The sequence below is a fragment of the Crassostrea angulata genome, chromosome 3 (assembly GCF_025612915.1).
Source record: "Crassostrea angulata isolate pt1a10 chromosome 3, ASM2561291v2, whole genome shotgun sequence".
Taxonomy (NCBI): Eukaryota; Metazoa; Mollusca; class Bivalvia; order Ostreida; family Ostreidae; genus Magallana; species Magallana angulata.
In genome coordinates this window covers 51476222-51493561 of record NC_069113.1, presented here as the reverse complement: position 1 = coordinate 51493561, position 17340 = coordinate 51476222, and the positions used below count along the sequence as shown (strand labels likewise).

At 33.8% G+C, this 17340-nt stretch overlaps 2 protein-coding genes across 2 annotated transcripts; one reads left to right on the top strand and one right to left on the bottom strand.

Moving 5' to 3' along the window:
- Nucleotides 1–2292: 2292 nt before the first annotated feature.
- LOC128177068 (uncharacterized) lies at nt 2293–6597 on the top strand. Its single transcript, XM_052843590.1, has 4 exons — nt 2293–2424; nt 4019–4256; nt 5754–5984; nt 6268–6597. The coding sequence occupies exons 1-4, from the start codon at nt 2332–2334 to the stop codon at nt 6498–6500; spliced, it is 795 nt and encodes a 264-aa protein (XP_052699550.1). The 5' UTR covers nt 2293–2331; the 3' UTR covers nt 6501–6597.
- Nucleotides 6598–6975: 378 nt separating this feature from the next.
- Nucleotides 6976–15931, bottom strand: LOC128177065 (mitochondrial import inner membrane translocase subunit TIM50-like). The gene is made up of 10 exons (XM_052843588.1): nt 15540–15931; nt 13340–13371; nt 13204–13225; nt 13067–13113; nt 12827–12946; nt 9852–9959; nt 8452–8550; nt 8002–8158; nt 7579–7682; nt 6976–7297 (listed from the first exon to the last, which is right to left on the bottom strand). The coding sequence occupies exons 1-10, from the start codon at nt 15898–15900 to the stop codon at nt 7214–7216; spliced, it is 1134 nt and encodes a 377-aa protein (XP_052699548.1). The 5' UTR covers nt 15901–15931; the 3' UTR covers nt 6976–7213.
- Between the last annotated feature and the right edge of the window lie 1409 nt (nt 15932–17340).

The window sequence follows — 17340 nt, the reverse complement described above, 5'->3', positions numbered from 1 at the left end:
TTTATATGAAATAAAGAAAGAAAAGTTTGACGAAAAAATGAAAATTCCGTATTGATGAGTTTTGTTTTAGCTAACCCGTTCTGAATGCTGTTAATTGTTATGGGTAAAAGAAATTACTGATGTACATTAACAGTTATTTAGTTAATGTTGCTTACTTTAACAATCAATTTATTAATTTGTGAAAAGAAAGATGTAGATATATGTAAATATAAACAATAAAATACTTTTTTGATGATTCATGCCACGGGCCCTGGAAGTTATTGTAAATATATTGCATGTGCATGTATAAAAAAGTACTTTTTTATACATGCACATGCAATATATTTACAATAACTTCCAGGGCCCGTGATTCATGCGATCATTTAGACAAATTTTACATAACCCGCTAACACGATGTCGCTACTAAATTCATATCCGGCATGAATTATCAAAACAAAAAAAACATTTTACGGTTGTAATATAGAAGTAATATAAGTAAGTCGCTTGTTGACACTTTCAATAATGAACAAGTTGCATTTTTTAGAAGTTACATATGGCCAATACTAGTAATCGAATATGTACGATTATGTACAGACCAAAATATGAAATAGATACCCAACTATTTTATGATTTTTTGTCTTTAATATCATAAAGAACGATAAAAGCTGGGATTTTAAAAACTGAGACATATTCTCTGCCGTGGCGTCGGAAGAAAATTGAAAAAAAAGGGGGGGGGGGGGGCTCGACTTGTAAGAAATCTTGACAAGCAAATTTAAAAAAAAAAAAGGTTTCTGGTTATAATGCAAAATATTGAACACCCCATGCATGGGGGTTTTTAGAATTCAATTGAATTTCATTCAACTAAAATTTAAATACTTGTACTGTAGCTAGAAGTTGCACATTTAATGGACAAATGTTGTTAACACAATGTTGAATCCTTTGCTAATTCTTTTTTTTTTTAAATATGACCCCAATTTTTATATTTCAGTAATCTATATGTCATTATTCATATACCGGTATAATCTAGAAATTCTGTTAAAATTGGCATATCTTATGTATTATTATAGATTTACGAGGGTCATTAAAAAAAATACGAAGACAGTGTGGCTGTCTCTCATATATTTTTCATATTAGCCATAGATAACAAATTAATTTATGCACCACCACTTAGTTTATTGGTATACGAAGTTTCATTCCATTTAATTGATGAAAAGGTATTTTTGTTACCCGATTTTAAAAACAACATGTTTCGTCACCACGGCGCTCGGTAAGGTTGAAAACATGACGTCAAGATGACGCACCAACAGTTAATAGAAATACCCAATCTTTATATCACCCTGAGTCTTTTGTGTTTTTCACCATACAATTGAAATAGGCACTATATCACTAGCTCGACATCTTGTTCACATTTGTTGGAGAATCACAATTTAGTTCCTCGAAGTTTTAATTTTTACCGCATGTCTCTTCGATTACTGTAAGAAAAACCCTGAACGTCAGATGATGTTGTTTATTCTTTTGATCAAATATATATATATATATATTTTGGTGTTCAAAATACAAATACCACCTCCCCCTAAAATGTAATACAATTAAACACAAACGTGAACATTATCTTTGAATTATTTTTTTTCTCCACTTTTGAGCATTTTCACAGTTTGTATCGTTTTTCCCCCGAGTTACACCCATATAGCATTGAATCATGATTTTTTGAAGTATACACTCTCATAACTGCAGCGGTGTGTGCATACAAATTGAGTAACGCGCTGTTCAACAAAACGATATATCCCGACGTTATTTGGCACATAGAATATCATGACAATTCTCAATTCGAGGTTTTAATATTATTTGGTTTTGAGCCTAATTTATAGATATACTAGTAGCCTATTACTTTCAACATAATATGGTTTATTGTTGACATAACACAAAATTTGACCTTGCGCCGTGACCTCATTTTTGCAGAATTAGATTCTAAATAATTCTTAAAAATAAACAAATATATAATTTTTTTGGATTTCAAATTGTTTGAAACTATTGCTAAATTATGTCTACTAAGTTTAATAATATTATGACGTTTAAGTAACATAGCTATGGCAAAAGTCTTCGTATTTTTTAATTGACACTCGTATAAGGTCTGACTGTCAATTTTTTTCCTCTCATTTATAATCTTGTAATAACTCTGCTGAGAGAGAGAGAGAGAGAGAGAGAGAGAGAGAGAGAGAGAGAGAGAGAGAGAGAGAGAGGGGGGGAGAGGGAGAGAGAGAGAGAATTGTTGAGGTAAGCAATATGGCCCATGAGTCTCATGCTAAAAACAAAACGAAAGCGAAAGTTGATATCTACAATGAAACACTAACTATGGGGATTTTGATTTCAAAACACGAAACAGATGAGATCAAAGAACGGCTTAAGGACATTGACAATATCTTTAACAATTTCAGTAAAGATCAGGTAATTTGCTTAGAGACAGCTTAATTCGTGCCCGAATCGGCTTGCAACCTATAGTGCATAGTTATTGTATGGATTACGCCCTATATATACAGCTGTTTTTAAAAAAAAAGGAAAAAAGTGGTATAGTGTATTCGGTATTATAAAATGCACCCACTTCGTTAAAGAGACCGGTGATACATTAAACATTTTAAATAAGTACAACATGCATATTGCTTAATAACACAGTTGCTAATTTTTAGCCTACCCACAGGGGCTCGTCACGAAGTTTTTTCAATCTTTTATATATACCACCTCTATACTATAAAATACACAAGGTGTATTTTATAGTATAGAGGTGGTATATATAAAAGATTGAAAAAACTTCGTGACGAGCCCCTGTGGCCTACCTGAGCTCAAGTGAGCTTTTCTGATCACTTTTTGTCTGTCTGTAAACTTTTTACATTTTCGACTTCTTTTCCTGAACCACTTGGCCAAATTCAACCAAACTTGGCACAAAGCATCATTGGGTAAAGGGGATTCAAGTTTGTTAAAATAAAGGGCCACGTCCTATTGTAAAGGGAAATAATTAGGATTTATTGAAAATTAAGTGATATTTTTAAAAAAAATCTTCTTCTCAAAAACAATTTGGCCAGAAAATCTGATACTTGTGTTGAAGCATCCTCAGATAGTGTAGATTCAAGTTTGTTCAAATCATGGTCCCTGGGGGTAAGGTGGGGCCTCAATGGGGGGGGGTCAAAGTTTTACATAGAAGTATATAGAGTTATTCTTTAAAAATCTTCTTCTCGAAAACTATTTGGCCAGAAAAGCTGATACTTGCGTGGAAGCATCCTCAGATAGTGTAGATTCAAATTTGTTCAAATCATGGTCCCCGGGGGTAAGGTGGGGCCACAATGGGGGGGGGGGGGGTCAAAGTTTTACATAGACGTATATATAGTTAAAAAAAACTTATCTTATCCATTAGGCACAGTATTTTTTAATAACCTATGTACAGTCTTCGATGTTTGACATTACCATTATCTATATATATATATATATATACTTGACCTTGATTTGTCACTTTATAACTATTGTTGATAGATAGTTCGCTCATCTGCCTCATCTAGGCTATAATTTACTCCATTAACCAGTTAACTCTCTCTCTCTCTCTCAAATTAAGTCACGAGCTGGAATGTCTCAACTCCGCCCAGCTACGATCTGATTGGACAAAGGTCAGTCAAAACATTACGAAGAAACTTTTCTGGAGTTAACCCCTATTAATAGGTTCAATGGAAGCAAAATCCTAGCTGTATGACTGATATTGAAGACGACAATACCAAGGACATATGTATTAATGGCACCTTACAATTTTTTGGACCTTGTTGAATAAAATGTTTATATCCTGAAACTGTTCTTTAACTGATTGTGGTGAAAGCCCATCCAGGTACAAAGACACATATGTTGGCTTGATTGTATGTTTGTTTTAAATGAATAAAATAACATTGTTTGGCAAAATGTATAGAACCGTTGACTGTAGATGTTGAAAATTAACCAAGCGAGTTCTGCAGAAAGGACTCTCTTTAAACTTTAAGTGAAATACTGACAACTCTTTTTTTAGGAATCAATACAAAAAATTTTGGAATCACAAAATCATGCCATAGAAAGTCTAAGACGTGAAAAAGATGACTTAATGAAACTATTAGATAATTCACCTCGATATCATGGCAGTGGCACATATGACGATACCGTACGTAAGCTAAATGAGGAGAATTCAGCGCTGAAGAGGAAGTTACGGGAGAAGGAGGGAGAAGTTGCAAATCTGCAAAATACGCTGGACAAATTAACGCGGGAACCAGGTACTAGTCGCGTTACGATAAGGAAACATTAAGGGTGGTCTTTGAACGGTTCTTCAAATTGTTTTGGGTCCGTTGTATGCATTTATAACGATCGGAGACGGAACTATGTTGCCAATTAGATGGTGGCATTGCAAAAATAGCAAATGTATTTATGGTTATACGTTATAAAATTTCAATATCGTGCTAGTATAGTGTTTCAGTAAAGCATGGTATAGCTAGTTTATGATTTTTAGGTCACTCAGGTGACATATTGCAATTGGTCTTTGTCCGTCGTCTTGCGTTAACAATTTTACATTATTAACATCTGAAGAACTACAAGATCAATTATTACCAAAATTGGTGTGAAACATCTTTATGGTAAGAGGAAATCATAGCTAGCTCTACTACCCCGGGGTGCCACATGTGGGGTCAAATATGCAAAAAGCCAAATTTAAAAAAATCTTCTCATGTGAGGAAAAAAACTGAATGCCTGGTTATGATGTCCATGAAGCCCTCTACCAAAATTTTCATGGCCCTTTGGTCAGGGGTTTAGGCTTTAGGTGGGGCCAATTTGGCCATATCGTAAAAATGAATTAAATCTTAGAAAATCCTCTCTACTTCCACATAAATTTTTAAAACTAAATGCATATTCGTTATTACAATATTATACCGGTAATTTTTCTACTCTAGAATGAAATTTCATTTCTGAGACTCCTCGACAAGATTGTGTATGGACTATGACTCTCTAATGACCTTTGAGACCTATTGGTCTCTTGTTTTTAGCTCACCTGAGCTGAAAGCTCAAGTGAATTTTTCTGATCACATTTTGTCTGTCGTCCGTCTGTCCATCTGTCTGTCCGTCTGAACCAATTCTTTTATAAGGGGATATAATTAGGAATTATTGAAAAATTGAGAAATTTTCAAAAATCTTCTCAGGAACCATTTGGCCGGGAAAGCTGAAACTTATGTGGAAGCATCTTACGGTAATGCAGATTTAAAAGTGCAAAAATTATGACCCCCGGGAGTAGGGTGGGGTAAAGATTGGCGACGAATTTTACATAAGAATATATAGAGTAAATGTTTTAAATTCTTCTACTCAGAAACCAATCAGCCAGGAGAGCTGAAACATTTGTGGAAGAATCCTCATGTAGTGTAGATTCAAAGTTGTGAAATTCATGACTCCCGGGGATAGGGTCGGGCCCATGGGCCTCTTGATATAATTTCTGAAGGCAACAGCAATAGTTTATGTCAAACCAGAAAAAAATATAAGCGAAACTCTATGATAAACTGAACACAGCGGAAAAATATATATGCTATATCAGTAAACCACATGACAATGATATCGACAGTATCGAACACACCAATACAACGGTCCTATACTAGCATCATTATAAAATGAGATATCCATTTACTTTTAAGCTACAGTTCTAAGCAGGCGTAATCAGATGTATCGTTATTATGTTCCTATATGTAATTATTTGACAAAGTAAACTCAATCAACTTTAATTTTTATTTCAGTGCGAGTCTACATGTTTGCCTCGTCAATGAATGAAAGAATTTCAAACGCCGTTAGGTCAGAGCTACAGTTAATTTTGTCGCAGCATATAGAGGCTACGAGGGACAAGAAGTTGGAAATTGTTCCCTTAGATGACCCCAAGTCTATCCCCGCCAACAAACCCCTGATTGTTCTCTGTATCAACGCCTCCAGACTTGGAACGGACGTGGAGCAGGCGCTACAACAAGTCACGTGTATGTCTGTCTTGTGCATGTGCGGATCTAGAAAAAAAGCCCTCTCCCCTCCTCCTGGAATATTAAAATTTCTTAAATTTACGTAGTAAATTATGATCTATCATCTGTCTGAGAGAGAGAAAAAGAGAGAGAGAGAGAGAGAGAGAGAGCAGTAATTATATTTGCTAGCCAATGGTCTGATTTTGTTTTAGTTTTGATGAAAATAAACGAATTGCAAATTGGATCTTGGGCTACTGAAGATGATAAATAGATAGCATTTGATCACTATTTTTTTCATTCAAAGGCTCCAGGTCTGTCACAGTAGCTGTGATTCACCACAAGGAATACCACGCCCTGCCCCCTCAGGCCTCGGAAAAGCTTCTTCACAGCGAGAAGATCCGGGAACTCTATGCTGTTGTGGACATTGCCTTCCTCACAAACAAAGGGATGTACACTTGTGATATGAATAACAAATCACTGGAAAAACTGACCAACTTTATATGTGAATTCAGCAACAATATGCCAATGCATTTTTGATATCATTGAGTTTACAGCTATTCCTTGATTTTTCAATAAGCATTTTTGTAAGCTTTATCTGTATATTGTGTTTTAAAATACATCAATTCTGGTTTTTTTTTTAAAGAATGTGATTTTGGAACATTTTCAATGTAGATGTCATATTAAACACAGGTGTTTTCTTATTTCACATTTACCGGTATATAGTAAACGTATTACAATGTTTACATATTTTGAATCTATTTTTACTGTTTTATACCTTTTCCTACTTTCTGGAGCTGAACTAGTACATGTAGCAGTCAGTGCATGAATTCTTCAACAATCCTGTAGGCATTGATTGTTACTTGCAAGTATATTACAAATCTTTGATATTGAAAAAAAAAATCTTTCAATTTGAAAACTAAATATTGCTAAAACATTAGTGAAATTACAAATTATGAAACAAATTTCAAATCAAAGGTATAGTGTTCTATTAATGAGAAAGAAACAGTTTCCATACTTGTTACGTGAAAATCAATTTATTGATAAAATTTCATTTGTTGTATTATACATTTATTTCACTTGAACTGAAATAGCATAAATGTACATCTTAAAAGAAAATTGATTTACAAGTCTCAGACTTGCAACAAGCACAATTGACATCTGATACAGACTTTCTCTACATTTTCCTTCAAATTGTATGTTCCAAGCACTACCAGTTTTTCTTTGATAAAACAGTTCTTTTTCAAGGAACATCACCTCTTGAATGACCTGGCAAAATCCAGAGGTGATTTCTGCTTGGGTCTCTCCTGCATTATTCTCTGTTTCTCCTGCTCTTCCTACAAAAGGAAAGGAAGCTGTCGTAAACAATCTATCCGACATGTACATGTTACATGGTTAACTTCCTCAGTTTATAGTTATTTGGGATTTAACTTCCAAATATAAAAGATCTTTAACTTCTTTCCTCCTTAATCTTGGTAATGAGAATGTTTTTTATAATTCTTAGCTGACTGTAGGTACCATGTACAATTTATATTTACCTTAGCAATATAATAATTTGATCATGCATATATTCTATCAGTGAAAAACACAGAAATAATATTGAATATAATTGATTTACCTGTAAAATAAGTTGATTTTCTCTAAATTTGGCCATAGGATCATCAAACTGCATGTAATATTCCAGCACCGACCGTACATCATCTACTTTACTGTGAGCCAAAGCTGGAAAAGATCGGCCAATTAAATTTTTTCTCAAGAATGTAATACTCATATATAAAAGAGCTGCAGAAAGCAAAGGGGGAGGTCCTGTCATGCTTTATAGACTGATTACTTTTAGGGGTTGTTTTACAGCCTGATTTGGTAACTTCAAGACACAATATTTTGTTTCTTTAAGTACTGTTAAACAAAGAAGCTTCAAATTCATAATTTATAAACTCCTTTATCATTTACAAAGAAAATATATGTACAATAACTGAGGTAAGTTTTAAAATTCAAGTTATCAAATTTCAACATGTGGGAAGTGAAGGAAGAGGAGACTCACTTTGTAGGAATGAGGCGAGATCAAAGAGAGAGGTGTCGTTCTCGTCCCCGTCCCACTCCTTCAGGACAAACGCATTGTTCCGCTGGAGATTCACAGCTTTTGACTTGCAGTCAATCATGATCACTTTACTCAAGTCTCTGTTCAGGTAGGACAAATCCTGGAATGAAAAATAATCAATTTATCTGGAAATTCATTGCACATTTAGTTTGTAAATTTTATCAAAGGAAGTAGGTTTTAGGTTATATTCCTATTGAATAATTTTCAAACTTAGTTAATTGGCCAAGTATATTTAGCATAATAGCTTTATTAGTAAGATTTTTCCTCTTAGAAATTCTTTATTCAGATAGTTTAAAGAACAGGTACATCTCTTTGCTCCAAATTCATTGAAAAGTAAAAGACCTTGTATCTATTGTGAGTGTTGATAACTGCTGTTAAAAAACTATGTCTGACCTTGACATGGTCTTTGCCGTCATACAGAGTGGCATCTCTGTACAACTTGTACATTATATTTCCCTGCTGGTCCAACGAGTGAATAACAGGTATGGCATTCTGGAAAAAAAAGGCAAATATTAAAGCAATACACCAAATGAAGCCTACTGTAACTTTTTGGTAATTTATTACAGGCATCTAATATCAAATTGCTATGCCTATAAAAATGAAAAGCTGCTTAAAATTTTTATCATTTGATATGTCGGCTGAAAGAAGGTAAATTTATGTGAAAACTCAAACTTATTATATTTCATAAAAAGCCACACAATGAACATTATCTCAATGTCTGCAAACTACAGTGGACAATGTGGAGAACTGTAGCAACAGAACATAGAATAAAGTAAGAACAGAAAGGGTTACCACTATCTGACAGTCTGACTGGTCTCTAAAGACAGGCCATAAAACAACAGAAATCGCTACCACTATCTGACAGTCTGACTGGTCTCTAAAGACAGGCCATAAAACAACAGAAAGGGCTACCACTATCTGACAGTCTGACTGGTCTCTAAAGACAGGCCATAAAACAACAGAAATCACTACCACTATCTGACAGTCTGACTGGTCTCTAAAGACAGGCCATAAAACAACAGAAAGGGTTACCTCTATCTGACAGTCTGACTGGTCTCTAAAGACAGGCCATAAAACAACAGAAAGGGTTACCACTATCTGACAGTCTGACTGGTCTCTAAAGACAGGCCATAAAACAACAGAAAGGGTTACCACTATCTGACAGTCTGACTGGTCTCTAAAGACAGGCCATAAAACAACAGAAATGGTTACCACTATCTGACAGTCTGACTGGTCTCTAACGACAGGCCATAAAACAACAGAAAGGGTTACCACTATCTGACAGTCTGACTGGTCTCTAAAGACAGGCCATAAAACATAAACATGGGAACCCTCATCAAAGTTATAATCTTAAGACAATGTGTTGAAAAAGTAAAAACACATATTCAGTCTGTTAAAGATCAATACATGTATAGTAACTCTATTGACGAGTCTACCTTTTTAGACTTCCTTCTCATGGAAATCATGTCATTTAATGTCATTTAAACCTTAGATATGAAATTGAAAATTGTGTTGCTATCAGAAACTCTTCTTATGATAAACATAATGATAGATGGTTTGAAGGGAAAAATCTTTTTCTTAATATCTAAACTCAAGAGCTTTATTCATTTCAATTTATGTAAAATAGTATCAACTTGAATAGTTTTCTATATTTATAGCATCTTGACTTGTATGTATGTGTGTGTGAATGTGTTATATGTACAATGTATTATAAAATGAAAATTTAAATTTAAAAAAAAAAAAAAATCTCAAGACAAAGCACCTGCTAATGAAATAGCGAACCCAGGACTTACCATGCCAGTTTCTGAGGTGTATACAACAGTTTCAAACAGAGGTGGGCCAATCGCCTGCAGGAAGTAGTCCACACCGGGTCGCTTTTTAAACCGCCATCCTGTCTTTATCTGAAAATTATAGCCATACAAAATAAAATTTTGTGTGGTTTTCTGTGTTCAAAATGTGTAATACTTTATTGTAGAAACTGTATACAATGACATTCAATTGTAATTGAATTATATTATTTATTGAACATAATTAGATTTTATGGGAAAGAAGATGTACCTTAATATAATATGCATTGCAGACATTCAACTTAATCCAAAAAGTATTTTGTAACAGACAGATTGCAGCCATTCATATACTGTGGAATCATCATTGTTTTTGGGGGACCAATGTTTGTGGCTTTCCTAGCCCCAGAAATTATATCCTCACAAACGTATATAAAAGCATTAGTTTCATATTTATTAAGGTCTTCCGTTTCCAACGGAAGACCTTATAGTTTTCGTACTGTTTCTTATTATTATTATTATTATTTTTTTTTCCAAATTTTGTGCACGCGATTTCTCGAAAACTATTCGACCGATTTTCAACATTTTTTCACAGATGATGAGTCATCATCTGAATTTTATATGTTTTTGAAATTTTTGTTGTCGTCACTTCCGGTACCGATTTATCGACCATTTTGTAGTTTTTTACGACCTATTTTGTGCAGAGCTGATCTCAGAAACTATCAGAGATATGACTATGAAATTTTCAGGATAGGTAGTCTATAGTCTGAAGTTGTGCACTATTATTTTGTTTCACGCCAGTGGCGCCATTTCTTGGAGCTCGCCTGGGCACGAAAATTGAGTACGAATTTTCATTCAAAAATTTCAAACGTTTTGATCTGTATCTTTTTATCAGTTGATATTTTGTTAAAATATATATAACAAAAGTGGTAGATAATCATAAGTCCTTTCCAACGAAATCAAGAAAAAGGGGCTGGCCCCTTTTTTTAGGGGCCAAGGCACTCGTAAACTCTAATACATATAACTTAAAAACGATAAAGATTTTGTAATGCATTATAGAAGCAAAGTTGTTGATCGTACCAATATCTATAAGAAAAAATTATTGCCACGCCCATTTATTACGTAATTAGGGAATTTTAGGGGCCAAAGTACTTAATATTTGACGAAAAATAACTAGAGAAGTATACATATTTTGTTAGACATCATAGGAGAGAAAATGTTTGAATAAATGATTTAAATTAATTTCACTGATCAAAACACGAATTTCTGTCCCCATTAAGGATCTAGAGGGCTGGCCCCTAAAATATTCAATCATTTGTATCTCAAAAATGATCAACAATTTTACATGGGTGTAAGAACAAAAAATGTTTGTATTCTTAAGACCTTTTCAAAGAAATCAAGAAAAAGGGGCTGGCCCCTTTTTTTAGGGGCCAAGGCACTCGTAAACTCTATTACAAATAACTTATAAACGATAAAGATTTTGTAATGCATTATAGAAGCAAAGTTGTTGATCGTACCAATATCTATTCGAAAAAATCATTGCCACGCCCATTTATTACGTAATTAGGGATTTTTAGGGGCCAAAGTACTAAAACTTTGACGAAAAATAACTAGAGAAGTATACATATTTTGTTAGACATCAAAGAAGAGAAAATGTTTGATTAAATGATTTAAATTGATTCTGCTTATCAAAACACGAATTTCTGTCCCCATTAAGGATCTAGAGGGCTTGCCCCTAAAATATTCAATCATTTGTATCTCAAAAGTAAACATCAATTTTAGATGGATGTAAGAACCAAAAATGTTAGTATTCATGAGACCTTTCGTATAAAATCAAGAAAAAGGGGCTGGCCCCTAAAATTAGGGGCCAATAGACTCCTAAACTCTATTACTCATACGTTAAAAACGATCAAGATTTTGTAATGCATTATAAAAACAAAGTTGTTGATCGCAGCAATATCAGTTTGTAAAACTCATTTCCAAACCCATTGATGACGTATTTAGAGATTTTAGGAGACTAAAATCTTAAATCTTTAATGTGCTGTATGTTAAAAAGCAAAACTCTTTGTTAAGCATTTTAAAGGATATTGACAATTGTATACATTATCTAAAAGGAAGTGGTTGAGGGAGAATTTTGAAATTTCATCGATATTTTAATCGAATCGTTTAAAAAATTGAACGGAAGACCTACTCGTTACTCGTAACGAGATCGTATCTAGTTATTGTTATATTCAGTAGTATATTCTCACTATATAACTCTATATAGATGAATAGTCAATAATTGTAATATTAGCTCATCTGAAAAATATTAACCGGTCAATATTTTTTTGATATTGACCAGCTAGGAATAATATCTAGAGAACATTCCTTCTATTTCAAATAATTGCCTCTGATTTGTTGATTCGTAAACGATGACGTAAATAATTCTTCGCGACTCCAAAAGAAGGTGACATCATAATAGACAGTCAATCAAGGCAAGTAAATAACGGACGCGCAATGCAACGGTTTGCTATCATAACGGATATAAGGATTTGCGAATTACTGTGAAGTAAAATCAGGTAGAATTCTTACGGTCGGAGGAATATCACCATTGACCGTTTGATGCTGAGGATATTTTGGAAATGAACTTTACACAAAATTGAATTTGTGAATTCTTTGTTGAGCTGAGAAAATTACGGCGATCTGTTTTCAATTACTTTCTTTTGTTTCTTCATATAACAAAACAAATGTTGACTGTGTTTTCGGGCAACATTGATTATATTAGCCCCCTTGAGATGAAAATATTTCGTCCCTCGGGGGCTAATATAATCAATGATGCCCTCGACCCCAGGCAATATTTGTATAATATTATCCCAAACTTTATACATATGTAACAACAAAATTGATCCACGAATAAAAATGATTCCACAATAGTATGGTTTATATAGTAACTGTTTCTGATATAATAAGTATTATATTAAGTGGGGTCCACTGAATTAGCTAACCGTCCACTCTGGCTTGACGAGGATGCCTGTGATCTCTAACACCAGCGTATAGGGAGGCTGGACAAACGGCGGCTGAAGGGGCTCAGGGAGCAGTTTCTTTCGGGAGGGCTCCTCTATCTCCTACACATATCAATATAGAGTATGTCAGCATTCTTTTCATATATAAACTGTATATATTTTCATACATTACAAAAATGTTCTGCCTCACAGACTATACAACGAAGCTTATTTTACAACTACCTGTTTCTTCATTTTGAAGTTGGCAATACTTCTTTTAATGGAAAACCCTGAAATCATAGAAAAAAAGATAAAAAAAAATTCCAAGCAGAACCGGTACAATCATTTTTAACAATTAATCAATTTACAAATGATATTACCTTTCCCGAACTCATCACCAACCTGCAATAGAAACAATATGGCTATCAAATTAAAATGAATAGAATTCTCTAGTACCGGGTATTGAAAATCTGCATTTTTTGAAAAAGATTACATCGAAAGTAGATTTTTACTTACAACATTTCCTTCTGGATCAGTTGGAGGCACGCCTGATCAAAAAGAAGAGTAGAGTTCTTGAAATCATCACAATTAATTTACTTAAAGATTTTCAATACTTTTGAAGCACAGAAGGCTATTTAATGCCTTAACTGCTTTCCTTTCAACACTGATAGATATTATTTTAAAAAAAAATTTTTTTAATCATTCCCTTTAATAGGCTACCTGTGTTCTAAGGACTGGACTAAGGAACCTGACGTTATATTTTTTTTTCATAATAAAAATAAAACCCTATTTCTAATTATGTATTTTTAGTAACAGGGTAGGTAGGCCTATTTATTTTTAGTCTGAACAAAAATATATAACATCGGGTGCTTGTGGAAAAGAAGAGGTTCCTCTTTAACAAGTATGAAAACTTGTAATCAATATCAACTTATAGGTAACCTGAATTTTCCTGTTAATCTACAGCTCTAACAATCATCAAGGAAAAAGATGTTATGTAGCATATCAGTAATATCAGGGATGTATATACTAACAGGATATGAAACTCTCGCAAGTCACGCTGAAGTCACGCGGTACTTGAATTTTGTAGGTCATTGTTAACTTCATATATCTATGATGTAACCAGATATATCATTATGAAGCCTTTAAAAAGCTATCTTAAAATTACACTAGAATTGTTGTTTGTACTTTGTAACCCTGATCTGATTATTATTAAGACAGAGTTGTTAAAACCGTTTTTGCCCTTTTTTTTCCCGAGATTACGTAAAAATCAATGCTTATATTTTCTTTTTTTATAAATTAGTTTATAGCATCTGAATTATTATGTATGAAAATCCCATTCCTTTTAACAAGAGGAAAAAAATAATCTAATAATAAATAAATATTTTACTGGGATTGAACAGAGTTTTAAAAACAAGGCTTGTGTGATAGTTTCAGAAGTAAACATGCAAATGTAGAAGTTGCCTATCTCGTTAGTATATACATCCTTGGTGGCATTCAGAGCTCTGGGTTAGCCAGTACAGATGAGTTTAACAGATAGGTAGAATGTTCTATCGTTAAATGACAGATGTCCTATGGACCCCCCTATACCTGCTTCATAGCAAATGTAAAAAAAATATTGCATTGTATCTCGCCTTCATTTTCATATGATTGGTATCAAATACCTATAATGTTGCTCTTTTATAATCCTATTTTACCACATTATCTGTTTTTGCAATGAAATCACTGTCACTTTCACATCACATTTAAAATTTGGTGTCTCTGTCGGCATGCTTATGATAAAATCCAAGGCCATCCAAGTGTGATTCTGACAAAATGGCAGGCAAATTTAAACGTGTATATTAACAAAATTCTTTGTCATGACTCATTAAATGGATATTTTGTGGATTTAAATCATATGCATGTTCAAAAAGGTTTGTTAAGTGTAAAAATATGTTTTCCCCCCTGCAGATTTTTTTTTAACATACTTAAAATCGTTGCGATGCAGATCCGTTTCATGGCTGCTACATTGCAAGTATATGGGATGAATTCTTACAGTGACCTGAGCGAAGCCTTGTCAGGGCAAGATTATTCTTTCTAATTAATAGTGTACAATGTCTTTTCGACTCATTTTGACAACTCAGCATTGGACAGCAAACCCAGAATTTCAACTTCCTAACTCTAACTGACGTTAAACTATACTGGTATACTCTGTCCCGAGTTTTTGCTTCCACCACTTTTTGCTTGATATTTCAATAATAGTAAATACCTTTGTGCTCAAACTACGTTCATCCATTAACATGAAAAATGTCCAGATTATCTGTTTTGAAACGCCCCCTCTACTGCTTCAGGTTTCAATACACATCCCAAAATTGAAAGTCTACGGAGATTTTGCATTGCATCAGCCATTAATAAGCCCGGATGATAACGTTAAAAAATTGCGCGATGTATTCCGAGTGTATTCCGAATGGAGAAAAGATGTTAACATTTCAACATTTCCCATTATGAATCTCCCTAAGAAAATTGTTTTCGTTCCTGTGAAATTTTATGAGTGAAAAGGGATAATTGTTCAATGAAGGTATCTTGGATATATTCCCTTTCATCGATTTCAATTGTATTTCTTTCACAGGTATGTGTATTTTTATTAAAAATCATCAAAAATTGATGGAAGCACTAACTTGGGACAGACTATAGTACAATTTCTCCTTTCCTAAATTAAATAACAAACTACATCTATTACCTAAAATATAGAGGCTATATACAGCCCCTGCAGAGAAAAATGCAAGGTTAAACCACATAAAGTATTCCCCATACTTCTTCCATTTGGGTTTTTTTTTAGCATCTTCTTTTTCAGAGTTCACTTTTGAGTCTGACGTAACACTGTCGTTATACAAAACATTTCTAGAGTGAATCCAATGATCGTTCGACCTTCGAAAGAACACACACGCACAAACTCCTAAAGGAGACCGTAAACTATTGGGTCGATATATATATTGTAAACTCGATATAGTCCTACGACTTTCAGATAAATTACTATTAGTTATTGTCCCTTTAGAAAGTATCCGTTTGAATAAACATGTGGATCCTCTGAGCGCTGACATTTTTTTTTTACCGGAAATCCCTATTTTAATGTAACATCTAAAGCATAATGAACATTCTTTCTCCGGAAATACACTCTATGGTCATTTATTTTATATCCATGGATATTGAGCTTTCGTTTGAACTTTTGCATTTGTGCTAATTAATACTAAAAGAATTAATTCGTAAGCGTAAAAAACACAGATTTTGTAAATACTGTAAAAAAAGAAATGCGAGCAATATCACGAGCGTCTAAAACGTAGCAAAACTTAAAACAATTAAGGAAAAAGCTGTCAATGTGACAGCAAACCGGGTTTTCATTTATGTGAACTGTATCCATAATCCATGTCAACCCGTATCCAGTATAATGGAGTACCCTATATGCAATATTTTGCCAAAAAATAACTAAGTTCAAAAGCTGGTATTTTTTTCATAAATTATCGGAAATCAAAATCCTAGCAATATGCACACCTCTGATATATGTACAATTGATCTGCAAAAGAACAACTTCCTATCTTGAGAACTGTAGGAGGAGTTATTCGTACAATGAGGGTACCCTTTTGGGAACCTTTTGGCAGCCGCCCGCCCGCCATTTTCACCATTTTAATAACCGGATTTTTCCGTTGGAAAACCCGGTTAATAACGCAAAAAAAACGCAAAACTTTCAGAATGAATAAATCCCTAACTTTTCGCCAATAAACGCATTACAATCGCGAAATAAACGCGTTACATTAAAAAAAATTACTCAAACCTTCTGTGAATAAACTGGAATCTTTCAAGTTGTATTTTGTTGGGTTAGCCCCACCACTTTTTTTGCAAACGTAGACCTAACCATCAGACACATAGCATCATAGAGGGTTTAGCCCCCCCCCCCCCCCCCCAACACACACACACACACACACACACACACACACACACACACACACACACACACACACTTTCAATTTGCTTCCGACGCCAGTGACTTGAGAACTGGACACTCTAGATCTATTTTGAAAGTTCCTGTTAAAATGGTTCTGTATGTAAGGTCGATTCAGTTAACATGCAGTGTATACTTCTTATGACAGCTATAAAAGATAAAGATACTTTATAGCATATAAAAATGCATTAAATGTCATTAAAAATTTAAAGTTTATCATTAATTAACGTCTAGTTTGAAGAACAAATTGGGTGGTGTGGGTTCTAAGAGGAATTAGACAATTGAGAATAATAAGAAAAAGTTTCAAACTACAAAATATCAACAGATAAAACATGAATGTTTCTTTAACTATTGTTCAAATTCAGAAAACGTAGTTGCAGTTTTGACATATTAACTGGTTACTCGTTAATTCATGATAGTTACGTATAAATTTATTCGCATACTTTACGTGTTATTTTGCAAAAGTTATGGGAATATTCACAAAAGTTTCGCATAAGTATGCGAAAGTAACTCGTTTGTTTATTGCCAAAGTAACGCAAAAAAT